Source organism: Desmodus rotundus, chromosome 2 (assembly GCF_022682495.2).
Source record: "Desmodus rotundus isolate HL8 chromosome 2, HLdesRot8A.1, whole genome shotgun sequence".
Classification (NCBI taxonomy): Eukaryota; Metazoa; Chordata; class Mammalia; order Chiroptera; family Phyllostomidae; genus Desmodus; species Desmodus rotundus.
In genome coordinates this window covers 156,616,568-156,630,463 of record NC_071388.1, presented here as the reverse complement: position 1 = coordinate 156,630,463, position 13,896 = coordinate 156,616,568, and the positions used below count along the sequence as shown (strand labels likewise).

The 13,896-nt window shown below is 41.7% G+C and overlaps 1 protein-coding gene across 1 annotated transcript in view; it reads left to right on the top strand.

The window, feature by feature from the left end:
• The window catches only part of LRP2 (LDL receptor related protein 2), a 195,031-nt gene that overhangs the window by 139,837 nt on the left and 41,298 nt on the right, over window positions 1-13,896 (top strand). Inside the window, exons 49-57 of the mRNA XM_045187457.2 lie at window positions 874-1,169; window positions 2,130-2,646; window positions 3,845-3,997; window positions 4,417-4,587; window positions 7,804-8,027; window positions 9,389-9,566; window positions 11,528-11,724; window positions 12,472-12,717; window positions 13,421-13,549. Coding sequence (XP_045043392.2) covers window positions 874-1,169; window positions 2,130-2,646; window positions 3,845-3,997; window positions 4,417-4,587; window positions 7,804-8,027; window positions 9,389-9,566; window positions 11,528-11,724; window positions 12,472-12,717; window positions 13,421-13,549 — 2,111 coding nt within the window. The remainder of the gene's footprint in view (window positions 1-873; window positions 1,170-2,129; window positions 2,647-3,844; window positions 3,998-4,416; window positions 4,588-7,803; window positions 8,028-9,388; window positions 9,567-11,527; window positions 11,725-12,471; window positions 12,718-13,420; window positions 13,550-13,896) is intronic.

Here is a 13,896-nt window from a genome sequence, read left to right as displayed (position 1 = left end):
TGTCTTTTAATGCTCTGCCTCTAACTCCTATGGCTCCATGGTAAATTCTTTTATGAATTGTCAACCATTAGTTTTGCATACCTTTACTAAAGATTCTTTTAGACTTAAGATGAGTTTTGTTACTGTTAGCAAGACCCCCTTCAGTAATTAAGACTCATAGGATCTTGCAACAACATAGAGAAAAAAGAACAGTCTGGCTCACAGGATTGCAGGAACTCCATCGTCTTCGTGGTGCCTGCGAATGTTAGGTTCCAAGGTAGCTTCCATGCTAGCCTACTAGTCTTCCTCCTTCCCATTGTCATTACCACTCACATCTCATGGTAGGTGGCAGGAGTATTACAATGAAAAATGGAAGTAACAGGACTCCTAATGCAAAACATTACTTCAGTTGGAAGATAAGTGTCCTTATAGGCCACACCTAACAATCTCATCACTTATAATGAGATTATAATGAGATGTGTATAGCACACATCTTCTGAGTACTTGAGTATGGGCACTTCTAGCCTATGGCTACCCAGGATATTTCTTGTGTCCATAAGCTGTCTCATTATCTGATGAATGGATCTGATGAACACAAAAATTATAAAAGTTGTAGTTAGTTATTTTATCCACTGGGGAAAAATGAATGCAATTGTTTAAATAGCTCTAAACCCACATTTCCAACGGTAGCAACCAGCAGCTGGGGAAGTTGGGTGGTATGCTAAATATTCTTTTCTTCTATTGCTGGAGATTTGTGGGGTGGGTGAAGGTGCCGGGGGAGGAGAGGTTAATGAGCAATCTTGTTATTGAAATGGCCGACCTGTCATTTGGGTAGGGGAGATAAGTTGAGACTTGTCAACCTCTCTAAGAGTTGTACTGGGTCTCACAACACAGGTGTGACCGGCACAATGACTGTGGTGACTACAGTGATGAGAGGGACTGCTTCTACCCCACCTGCAGCGAGAATCAGTTCACCTGTCAGAACGGGTTCTGCATTTACAAGGGCTACATCTGCGACGGGGAAAACGACTGCGGGGATGATTCGGATGAGCTGGAGCACTTGTGCCACGTCCCAGAAACCACGTGCCCTCCTCATCAGTTCAAGTGTGACAATGGGAACTGCATTGAAATGGTGAAGGTCTGCAACCACCTAGATGACTGTTTTGACAACAGTGATGAGAAAGGATGCGGTGAGTGTAACAGGAGATTTGGGAAGAGGAAGATGGGGAGACTGAGTATATATTCTTAACCCTTTATGACATATCAGGAATTTCCTGCCTGTCCACTAGGTAGAAAATTATTATTTCTCGTTTATCAAAGGCAAAGATTACCTGGTATATAGGGACTTGTCCATCAGTTAGGCAGTTCATTACAGAGAAGAGAAGATGAGCAAAGTCAGACCATCAGTACCTCCCAGCATTGTTACTCAAGGTAACATTCTCTTTGAACCCTTGGAATGACTTGTTGCTTGAACTGCCCCTCTGCTAGGATTTCTTAGCCTGTTCTTCACGTTCATCCTCAGGTGATCGAAGGGGAGAGTTTTAACTCCCCCCTCACCCCAACTCCCACAAGAAACCACCTTGAATTTATACAACTTAGTAAGAACATGCTCTCCTCCCAGTATAGTTTTTGTGTGAGTTTAGCCACGTGTCACAGGACGAGCCAAAGGTACACTCAGTGGAGTGCAGGCATCTCATCCCATCACGGGACAGCCCCGTATGTGTGTCTCTTCCCAGATACACTGAACACTTGAACGAGTGTTCAGTGATGCCACACTGGTACCCTGAACTTTGCCATGATGTGAGTATCACACTACTTAAGTCGAAGATGCTACATACGGGGGTATTCCCTCCCCACCCCAGAGGCCTGTTCTACCGTTACCCCCCTGGCCAGGTCTCTTTTGTTTGTCTTTTTCCTCTCTCCTGCCATTTTACTTTAAAAACTATTGATTAAAAGAAGTTTGGCAGGTATAGGTTTTGAAGGGAAACTTAAGCTTATCTTGGTGGCCTCGAGAAATCCCTATTGTCTGTCTGCTTTTAGCAGGATTCATTGAGAATTGGCGCTTTACGGTGGAAATGTTGACTTTGGATCATCATGGTGGATCCATTGTTGATGTTTTAGGTTTTCTAATAACTTTCTTTTACCTACAGGCATTAACGAATGCAATGAGCCTTCACTCAGTGGCTGCGACCAAAACTGCACAGACACCTTAACCAGTTTCTATTGTTCTTGTCGTCCTGGTTACAAGCTTATGTCTGACAAGCGGACTTGCAGTGATATTGATGAATGCAAGGAGACGCCCTTCGTCTGTAGCCAGAAGTGTGAGAACATAATGGGCTCTTACATCTGTAAGTGTGCCCCAGGCTACATCCGAGAGCCCGACGGAAAGAGCTGCCGGCAGAACAGCAACATCGAGCCCTATCTCATTTTTAGCAACCGTTACTATTTGAGAAATCTAACTATAGATGGCTCCTTTTACTCCCTCATTTTGCAAGGACTGGGCAATGCTGTGGCACTGGATTTTGACCGAATAGAAAAGAGATTATACTGGATTGATATAGAGAAAAAAGTCATTGAGAGAATGTTTCTGAATAAGACAAGCAGGGAGACAGTCCTGAAGCACAGACTACCAGCTGCAGAAAGTCTGGCAGTAGACTGGGTTGCCAGGTGAGAAAACACTGAGGAGTTTATAAAAGTTAATTTAAAAAAAAAAAAAAACCCTGTCTTCATTTTAACAGGGAATTTTCAACTTGGTTGATATGTGGATACATTTAATGCTTCTGCATGTTTTTTTTTTTTTTTCCCTGTTGTATACCTGATACTGACATGGGATATACCACAGAGCCTAAAATCTAGTGATTTTAAGAACTTATGCTATCATTATTGGGGGAGGGACATCACAAAGGAGAAAAGGCCTCTGCTATTTCTGGCCATTCAGTTACCTGGAGATGTGGATGAGGAATGCCTCATGCATTCACTGGTATTTCAGTCATTTGAAACTGCTTCATGTCAGGTGCTTTGCCAGGGACTAGGGCTTTTTAGAGCAGCCCCTGCTTTCCTGAGTTCACAGGCTTGCTTACAGCACTCCTCATTCCCAGCCTGCGCTGGTTATGGAATAGAGAAAGGCTAACCTGCAACTTCTGTTCTGAGCCCTTCTAGAAACGGAGGGTCTTTGATGTAGGCAAGGGGCAATTAACCTTTATCAAATCAACCACACTTCCAAACACCTCTGTTGAATGTTGAATCTGTCAGGAACTTGGCAGCATGTAGTAGCTGGCTTTGTGGTTAAGAGAAATGAAGCTGCAGTCGGCCCAGACCTACACAGAGGACTCTTCCGCCTCTTCTCTATTTGACTATCTTAAGGGTAAAGATCCTAAAATGCGGGTTGGGGAGTTTGCTCCCTACTTCTACATGAATAGTAGCTGACCTGCTATAGGTGCTCAATCAGTGCCTGATGAGTAATGAATAAAATATTGACTATGTGAATATGAGTATTTTATAGCCCTGCTAGGTATCGAAAAGCATAGCAATTAATGACTTGCAGGAACAGAACTAACTATGAAGAAAGTCAAGCCAGAATCCTTGTTTGAGGTGTGGACCCTGAATCCCCTGTGTGACATCATCTTAAAGTGGGAATTGTGGCACACATTTTTGCATCTTCCATTGTCCCATTACGGGAAGGCCAGCTCCCCCCCCCCCCCCCCCCCCCCCCCCCCCGCTTACCCTTGTTTGCCGAGGGGAAAGGTGCCCTTTAACAGTTGTATGTGTGGTTCCAAGGTAGCTTGAATAGGAAGTTGGGTGGTTAAATGTGTACTGTTTCACAAACAGGATTTCTGTGTCAGTAACTCCTGGCTCTCCATTTCAGAAAACTTTATTGGGTGGATGCCCACCTGGATTGCCTCTCTGTCTCTGACCTTGAAGGTCGATACCGCCGCAAGCTGGTGGAGCACTGTTTGGATGCCAACAACACCTTCTGCATTGATAATCCCAGAGGAATTGTCCTTCACCCTCAATATGGGTATTGTCTCCCTGTAATCTTGGGCTCTTCTTTCATGCCCTTATTCTGCCTCTGTTATCTCAAGGCCAATATCTTGCTGGGATTTGTCTTCTGCTTTTTCTACCTGGTAAATGGTTTAGTGTAATGGGTAAAAGCATGGCTTATTTAAATGATATTCATGAGCTATTCTATTTTCTTTGCCATATTACCATTTCACTTTTCCGGTCACATATTTTGGCTGCATGCAGAAAAAATTATGGTAAAAAAAGTAAGCCACCTGTACTGGACTTTCCCTGCCAAGTCCACTGAAATCCCCAGTTAATTGCATGCGTTCTTGAGCATTCTCTGTATACCATTCATCTAATTGGAGAAGAGCCATGTCTTTTGGCTACTGACTTCTTTTGGCTTCAGGAGCTGACCCTTTGTGTTTCCTCCAACAGGTATGTGTACTGGGCAGACTGGGCTCACAAGGCCTACATTGGGCGAGTAGGCATGGACGGGACCAACAAGTCTGTGATTATCTCTACCAAGTTAGAGTGGCCCAATGGCATCACCATTGATTACACCAATGATCTACTCTACTGGGCAGATGCTCACCTGGGTTACATCGAGTACGTATACAGAAAAGAATAAAGCCCACTGAGTAACTGTGTATTCCAGGGCTTGTGTTGCCAGGAAACTGCTCATTGGTCTTTGAGGTCACTTTTCTCTAAAACTGCCTATCGCCATTCACTGAGCTCCGGTGTGATCCAATGGGAAGGGAGTGAACCTTGAAGTCATACAGATCGGGTTTTTGTCCTGGTGCTTTCACTTCTTATTGGGGTTTTTTTTTTTTCATCTAAAAAAATGGAGCTAGTAATCTCTCCCCTAGGGTAGTCAGCTTAGTCCTCAACCTGTCTTAATTTCTTATCCCTTTATTTTGCTCTTCCCTCCCAAATACATGATTAAGAAATTTTAGTATGTGAAGAAAGACAAAGAAAAAGAGTGTTGAAAAGATTTTCCCTAAAATACTTCAGTGCATTTATTGATAAATAAAATGTGTTTTATGTAGTTGTAGAGTCTGTTAACATTTACTCAATATGATAATGCATTCAAATCACTCTCGTAAAATGATAATTTTTTAAAACTATGTTAAATGTTATACTGTTCAATGAAACATTCTCATTATAAGAAAGATAATATACTTTCTTGACCAACCCGTGCGTGTTTATGTGGGGCATTGCTAATTATGTTCTGGCTGGATTGTAGTAATGTCTTCTGGGTAAGCACTTATGACCAGGCACCCAGATATACAGCCTGTCACGTTCAAAAGCATGGGATTGCATTAACTCAGTAGGGTTATTTTAAAGGCCTTTTAACCTTCTGTCATTCTGTTAAATTAATTTTTGCTTCCGAAGTCAGTGTGGAAATTTTTGAAGTTCTCTGATTCCATGTTCTGATAGGGTCACGCCAGTGAGAGGGAAAGAACCTCGCACACGTTCTAGTGCTCTCTCCAGTGCTTACGGCAGGCGAAGGTAGTCAATCCCAGAGCTCTCTTTTGTTGGATTGGGATGCTTCTCTACAGTTTTCCCCAGCTGACACATGTGACAAAGACTCTTTGTCACCCCTGTCCTAGAAAGCAGAGGACACTGGATTGTTTTGACAAGTTATGCCACTACCCTCTACTGCTCCCTAATGCTTGTTTTGAGCTCAGTCCCTTGAAATTACCTTTTTAAAAAGATTTTTAAAATTTCTTTTTAGAGAAAGGGATGGAGAGACAGAGAGAAACATCAATGTGTGGTTGCCTCTTGCACAACCCCAACTGGGGACCTGGCACGCAACCCAGGTGTGTGCCCTGATTGGGAATTGAACTGTCAACCCTTTGGATCGCAGGCAGGCTCTCAACCCAGAGTCATACTAGGCAGGGCCCTTGAAATTACCTTAATGATCTTAGTTTTAAAATATATTTAGGGTCGGAGACTTAGGACGTAGGAAAGGAGACTTAGAAAATTGAAGGTTATAAGGGTTTTGACATGTGACATGTTGAGGATACTTTCTTGTCTTTATACTAAGGCAATCTTTAGCATTCTCCTTATAGAATTTACCATAGCCGATACTAACTCACTGTTAGGTAGAATTCAACTTTGGTCATAATAAGTAGACTATTAATTCTAGTTTATTTATATTTATTTATACCATTTCAATGAAATATGCAGATGGTGACACCTTCGGCTCTTCCCACGATGTGTGTATTCTCTTTTTGAAGAAACATCACACATTTTAGCTTTTCATAAAGTCTCATTTTGAATTAGTAAAAGCATCAAGGTGTTCAAAGAAGTTTCAGCAACTTTATTGTTGGATTCATATTGCCCTTTAGGACTTGTAAATTATTCTTGGTGTTGAGAGCTTTGTAGGTTTAACTGAAATTGACAGTGTATACATAGGTAGTATTTTAAGGAACATTAGAAGCAAAAAGGCATTTTCTAGCTAGTTAATATTCTGTTTGCTTTTTGATAAAATCTGTGTACTTGGATTCTAACATTCAGGCAATAAGTTGCTGTCTAAAAGTCAGATCATAAGATCAGGCACTGTGATCTGGGAATGAATGAACCTTTAATATTCACAGCCACGCTGACTCGATCAGCTCCCAGAGGGGTAGCAGTGCCTGTGTTCAGATAGACACTTCATGGATTACGTAAGCAAATACATTTTTATAGAACATGTGCATTTTTTGTACCTGCTGGGATGTGCCATCACATCCTTCTTGCTGTGCTTGTGGTTGTACATGTGACAAAAAACACTCATAAAGGAGTCTGAGATCTTCATACAGAGACCATGCGAGAACTGAAAAAAAAGGTCTCAAGACTACTTTCTGGTGAATAATTTTGTAAAAAAGAAACCGATAGTGATTAAGTTCTGGGCACTTATCTACAGTCTTATCAACAGAGGCCAAGGTCTTCAAGTTTTCTAGAAGACCATCAATTATGATGTTTTGGAGAATATTTCTAACATCGCATGGCTAACATCATCAAGTTTCTTAGTTGATAACACATTCAATCTCCTGTTTGACTTCTAGGGTCTGCTCCAAAATTTAAAAATACTTAAAATATCTGTATTCTGACAGACTCATAGAAATGAATGAGACAAAACTAGAGGACTTAGATATTTGGCTATGGATGCTCCGTGACATCTTGAAATCAGAGAACCTCCTCTGGAAGGTTCTGGAAAAGTATTCATTAATAGTGCCTGGAGCATGATTAATAATAAATGGGCTGCCAGTATATGCAAAGTCATATACTGGTCTATGACCAGTCAAAACCCTGGTCTATAATTGAGTTCAGCCAGTATATGCCACTCAGGTTATACTGAGAATCCGGCTGTCTCCTAGTATAGCCTCTCCCCTGAAATGTTCACAAGAAGGCAGAATTCCAGCTTTGTATTTCTATCCTCTGATTTCTTCTGGTGACTTAGGACACAAGAATGGTGTTCATCCCAGCATATAAAGGATGCTTAATGGAGAAAATCAATGGAAGAGATTATAAACCTGAAACAGCAGACCAGCTGCATTTGCAGGAAAGCAGCCGTGGTTAGGAATTTGTGATTATTTAAACTCCTCTGGCTATTCCTATTTTTAAGGCATCACTTTTTCAACTTTTACACCTTTTGTTCAGTCAAAATATCCTGTAATTTTATTTTTTTAATTAAAGATGAGCAGTTTTAGGGAGAAGCTCAACCTCAGTTACCTCTAGAAGATGGAATTTTATTAATTAATTTGTCTACCTCTCTATCCTTAAAGGTGTTAAAGGAGAGCAGTTGTCTTAATTGAGTGACTCTTTTTCCTACCCCAGGTACTCTGACTTGGAAGGCCGCCATCGACACATAGTATATGACGGCATACTGTCTCACCCTTTTGCTATTACCATGTTTGAAGACACTATTTATTGGACAGATTGGAATACAAGGACCGTTGAAAAGGGAAACAAATATGATGGATCAAACAGGATGATGCTGGTGAACACGACACATAAACCATATGACATCCACGTGTATCATCCATACCGGCAGCCAATTGGTGAGCGGATGACCCAGAAGTCTGACTAGTTGCTTCGGGTTCATGTGCATGACATCCTTGTTTCTTTCATCATCAACGTCCTGATTCGTAAAGGCAATGGTGTTACCTGTCAGTGTTTTCTACAAACATGTGCTGGAAGTTGAGGGTATGGAAATACCTGTAGAGTTTATTCCCCTCCTAGAAAGGCTGCTTATAACATTTTCTTAACACTGACTCTATTCTTAAAAATCACTCTTGTCTTTTGGTAAGAATTTACAGTTTTTATGTTGCTATATTTACTTTATTTATTTTGGTTAGAGTACTGATATATTTTAAATGAATTAAAATATCATGACATTTCCGTCTTAAATACTTAATAAAACATTTTTGAAAAATTAGGACTTTTCCTATGTAACCACAATAAATCCTAATACCTAAGAGATATATTGTAATTATATAGATGTAGTTATAACAATTATTCCTTAACATTAAGATCAATCTATTGAAATGATTGGCCTAGAAGAAATGTTTAGAATAGAATTGTAATTATAAAGCATCATTTATAAATGTCCACTTTCATATGACATTGTATTGTATATTGAATATGTTTTTGTTGTCTTCTAGAAGGTAAAGATACTGAGAGCAACACATTTCAGTGTATCATAAGTTAGGAATTTTTATTTGTGCATTTCTATTCTTCATGCAATTAAAGCATTTCTTAATTTCGAGATAGTCTAGCAAATGTCTGGAGTATATTTTGGGGGGTACAATGGATTTTATGGGCCTGCTCTGTTGTGCTGTCTTGCTAAAACTTATGATGAAATTGGAAATAAGAAAAATGAGAATTGGCAAAATAAAGATACTAAATATTTTTTCTGGACGTTAATATTCTTTATATTATTTTAGCAGAAGTTCAAATTCATCTTTATTTCCAATGGCAGCCCAGAAAATTAGTGCAAACGCTGCTCAGTTTATCCTTCCACCCTGTCCTTGGCCATACTTCTGTTACCTGTATCCTTAGAATGAGAGAACATAGCATCTGCTGGAAATTACAGCTTTAACTTCAGTTCTAGACACATGAATGTCAGCTGAGCTTCCCACCTCCTCTCCTAGGGCTTTGAGAAATACATCTTTTCTAGCCCCAAACACCACTGGGTATGTCTCACTTCCGATGGCACAAAAATCAGTTTCTCCAAGCACAGGGCTGCTTATACAGCTCTCTCTTCTGTCCTATTTATGAACTTCTGGAAAAAGCATGAAACCAGGCTAATAATTTTTCTTACCAGGAGGTGATGAGTTTATTGGGGGTGGGGGATCAGCTCATCTGTGCTTGGTAATCTCTTTAAGTGAATGAACATATATTTTCTTTCTTCTTTCACTAGTGAGTAATCCCTGCGGTACCAACAATGGTGGCTGTTCTCATCTCTGCCTCATCACAGCAGGAGGAAAAGGATTCACCTGTGAGTGTCCAGATGACTTCAAAACCATCCAGCTGGTGGACAGTACCCACTGCTTGCCCATGTGCTCCAGCACCCAATTCCTGTGTGTTAACAACGAGAAGTAAGGCTCTCTTCTCTGCTCTCCCCACTGCCCCCCCATCCCTTGGATACACACTGAACTCTAAGTCCCAGGGGATGGGAGTTTTCGAATGAATTAAAATTTGGCTAATTAGTATGGTTCATTTGGATGCACCAAGACTTACCATCTCCAACTTCAGATAATTTCTTCCATGGAAGAAAGGGACTTATTCATCAAATGGTTGTGCCTGTATATGCAAATTTTATATCTGTAGAGAAGAAGCAAACTATATGTTTTTTATTTCTAATAAATTGTCCTAAGTGTCAGGGCCAGAGTATACAGGGGTTGGCAAAAGTAGGTTTATAGTTGTGAGTATACAAACAATTTTAGTCTCATCATTATTTATTTATTAATTGTTGTATTTTCCATACAAACAACTGTAAACTTACTTTTTTCCCCACCCCTGTATATACAAGGGGGAACCCAAAAATAACAGAATTATCTTCTGGAGGGTGGGCTCCTTGTAGTACAGGCTTCCCCCACTGAGTGTTCTAGGAACCCATCTGTATCAGTGTGCCAACTGGTATTGTTATGAGAGGCTGAGTTCAGCTTCAGTAAAATTTTTTTTGGAAGACTCTTTCAATGTGTTTCCACATTTAATGATGGGTGATTTAAGAGTACACCTACCTACGTCACACTGAGTGTTCAGCAGTTTTTGACCAAAAAACTGCTTGACCTGGGTGCCCCACCCTCTCTATTCACCAATCTTGCCCTGAGCAACTATTTTTGTTTCCTGGAATGAAAAAAGTCCTCAAAGGGAAACATTTTGCCAATGTGAAAGAGGTGAAACAAAAAATGACAGAAGCACTAAACACATCAAAATTGATGAGTTCAAAAACTGTTTTGAGCAGTAGAAAAAATGTCTTGATAGGTATATTGCATCAAATGGAGAGTACTTTGAAGGTGACTACAGTTTAAACATGTAAGAATAAATACACAATTTTTTATAAATAAATTTATAAAATTTATACATTTTAGGGTTTTTTTGAGTCCCCCCTTCAATGTGTACACTGACATGTAGCTCTCAAGAATGATAAAATTTCTATACCTTTTTAAACATGTATACTGGCTTACCTTCCTAGTTAGCTATGCCATGTTTTGATCATTGAGTTTGCTGTGAAACGGGGCCACAGATTACTTTCCTAACAATGGCCACAGGCCAGGGGTGACTGGGGGGGCTGAGTCAGAGAGTGGGGTGAGGAGAGGTGTAAATGCAAATCATAGGGTCTAAGATTCAATGGCAGGTCATTTTGATGATTAAATAAGATACCTTAGATTAAGAATCTAGCACACAGCCCTGACTGGTGTAACTCAGTCAGTTGGGTGTCATCCTGCAAACCGAAAGATCACCAGTTGGATTCCTGGTCAGGGCACATGCCTGGGTTGCCGCCCAGGTCCCGGTTGGGGGCATGTGAGAGGCAAACAACTGATGTTTCTCTAGCACATCAATGTTATTCTCCCTCTCTTTCTCCCTCCCTTCCCCTCTCTCGAACAATAAATAAATCTTAACAAAAAAGAGAATCTAGTATACACATAACCTCTTGACAAATGTTAACTCCCTCCAGCTTTCCAACCAATATCCCAATGCCTTTTATATCTCCCTGACAGACAGTCCCAGGTTATCTCTGTCCCCAGAACCACAGCTCCAAACATGCACTCCACTGTTGGTTGTGGCAGGAGTTTAATCTTCTTGCTCCAGCACTTTTTCAGCATGCATCTGAGTCTTACCTAACCTGTTCTATCTCGTCTAGTAATGTTTTCTCTAAAACTACACCCCAGCAACCAGGGTTTAACTGTCCTCTTCTCAGGCCCTGAGACAACTCATGCGTGTCATCACGTGGAATTCATTTTGCCTTCTTCTCTCCAAATAAGCATTGCCCACTCCCCTACGCTCCCTTTCCCCAGCGCTTTGCTGAGAGAAGTGGTGCATTGTCTCCGTGCAGGTGTATTCCTATCTGGTGGAAATGTGACGGGCAGAAAGACTGTTTGGATGGTTCCGATGAGCCCCCCGTTTGCCCGCAGCGCTACTGCCGGTTAGGACAGTTCCAGTGCAAGGATGGCAATTGCACCAGCCCGCACTTCCTGTGCGACACTCACCACGATTGCCCTGATGGGTCTGATGAAGACCTTACTCTCTGCGGTGTGTTGCATTGCTTTATGCCTTCTTTGCCCATTTCCATAGTTGGTTTTGTACCATCGTGATTCCGTGGGGGATTTTCTGAATGTCATAAACCAAGAACCAGTCCAAAGTCCCAGGAGAAAACTCCATCCCATATCTGTTTTTATAAATTTTTTAGAATCCCTAATGTCTCTGCAAGTCAGATGGTTAAGGTGGATAGTAAGTTGGCTATTGGTGGTTCTTTGTCATGCGCTATGCATAGAATCCTCCTTGAGAGCTAACATTGAGGATGAAACGAGGGTTTCCCACCCCAATGTTAATCAAGGATGCTCCATTGTAATGTTTATTTGTTTCCATTTTATAAAAAGGAAAAAAAAATCCCTAAGAAACCCCAAAAACCTTCCAACTTAAAAACAATATGTTTGCAACAGCAGCAAACACAAAGTTTTTTTATTTTTAACACAAAGTATAAAAAAAATTGTCCATTAGGGCAACAGATATCAGAGAAGGTGAAGTTAGTAGGGCATCAGTGATGCAATTCTTATCCCCTAATTCTGCATGCAAGAAAAAAAAAATCTGTAAAAATTTAGGAGATGGTAATAGTCAGAGAAATAAGTGCCCACAGTGGTACTGGCTGGCAGTAAGTGCACTAGGATGTAATTTTTCTAGAGAGAAATTGTGATGGAGTTCTGCAGGTCCATCAGTGTAAATCGGTAGCTTCTGTTCCTGACGCCTTCCAAGCCGATGACCAAGTTCCCTTGCTCGCAGAGCACCACCAGTGTGAGTCTAACGAGTGGCAGTGCGCCAACAAACGTTGCATCGCAGAAGCCTGGCAGTGCGACTCCATCGACGACTGCGGGGATGGCTCGGACGAGGACAGTTCGCACTGTGCCAGCAGGGTCTGCCGGCCCGGCTACTTTAAGTGTGCCAATGGTCACTGCATCCCTCAGTCCTGGAAGTGTGACGTAGACAATGACTGTGGAGACTTCTCAGATGAGCCTGTCCAGGAATGCAGTAAGTTCCCGTGGGAGGGGCCTGGCCTGAGCAGGAGCACAGAGCAAGGAGAACCTCTGTGTGGAGTGAGAGAAGATGCGGAGCCCCCTGCTGCATCCCTGTGGGACACCCATCTCAGATTTCCGGCCTAGTCCTGGCCCTGCGAGACAAAGTATAGCTAGCCGTAAGGCTGCAGGTTGAGCCAGGCTCCTGCTTCTGACGAGGGCGATTTCTCCCCCTGGTGCACTGGATGTCCACCTGTCCAGAATGTGATCACAAGAACTTACATTTTGTACGTCTAGCACTCTCTCCTTTGAGCCTCAGAGAAACATACGAAGTCAGGAAGGGGGGGGTTACCAATTCCCATTTTACAGATGAGGAAACTGAGGTTCACATTCAGTGGATGGTCATCTTTGTATTCAGTGGCAGAGCTGACAGGTCAACCCTGGTTTTTAAATCTCAAACCCAGTTCTTTTTATTCCCACTAAGTTGTACTGCAGCACAAATGAATGCTACTAAGATAATGAGAAAACTTCCCTTCTGTTCTTGGCGAACATATCACACCTAAGACAGACGCATGTTGCCAGAGCCAATTTAGTTGGTGACATGGTAATTGTTACTTGTCAGCAGCATTTCCTGAATGTGACAATGGTGGGTGTCTTGTGGTACCAGTTCCTGGCAGGACTGAGACTTCAGGTCTGACTTTGTTACTTTCTCTTCCCAGTGGGCCCTGCCTATCGCTGTGACAACCATACGGAATTCAGCTGTAAAACGAACTACCGCTGCATCCCCAAATGGGCTGTGTGCAACGGTGCCGATGACTGCCGGGACAACAGTGATGAGCAAGGCTGTGGTAGGGGGCTGCGGGCGGTTGGGAGGGGCAAGAACATTTGAGTGTCCAGGGCTGTCATTAGGGGATGAGGGTGGATTTCCCTCGTCATCTTTCCTTGGTTTACCACTGATGAAAAGACTATCTATTGATTCTTTTACTAGCATGTTACATTTTCATAGCATTTTACAGGGCTGTTGGGGGAGTTTAATTTCTAGCATCTTAAATGAAATTGGGGAAGACATTATTAAGATATTAGGAACTTGTAAAATTTTTGCCAAGTATAGAATCCTTTTTGGCACTTGATAAGTTTAAATTGTCTACTCTTATAGAATTACTGAAATTGAGGAGGCTAGATAAAAAAATTTGAT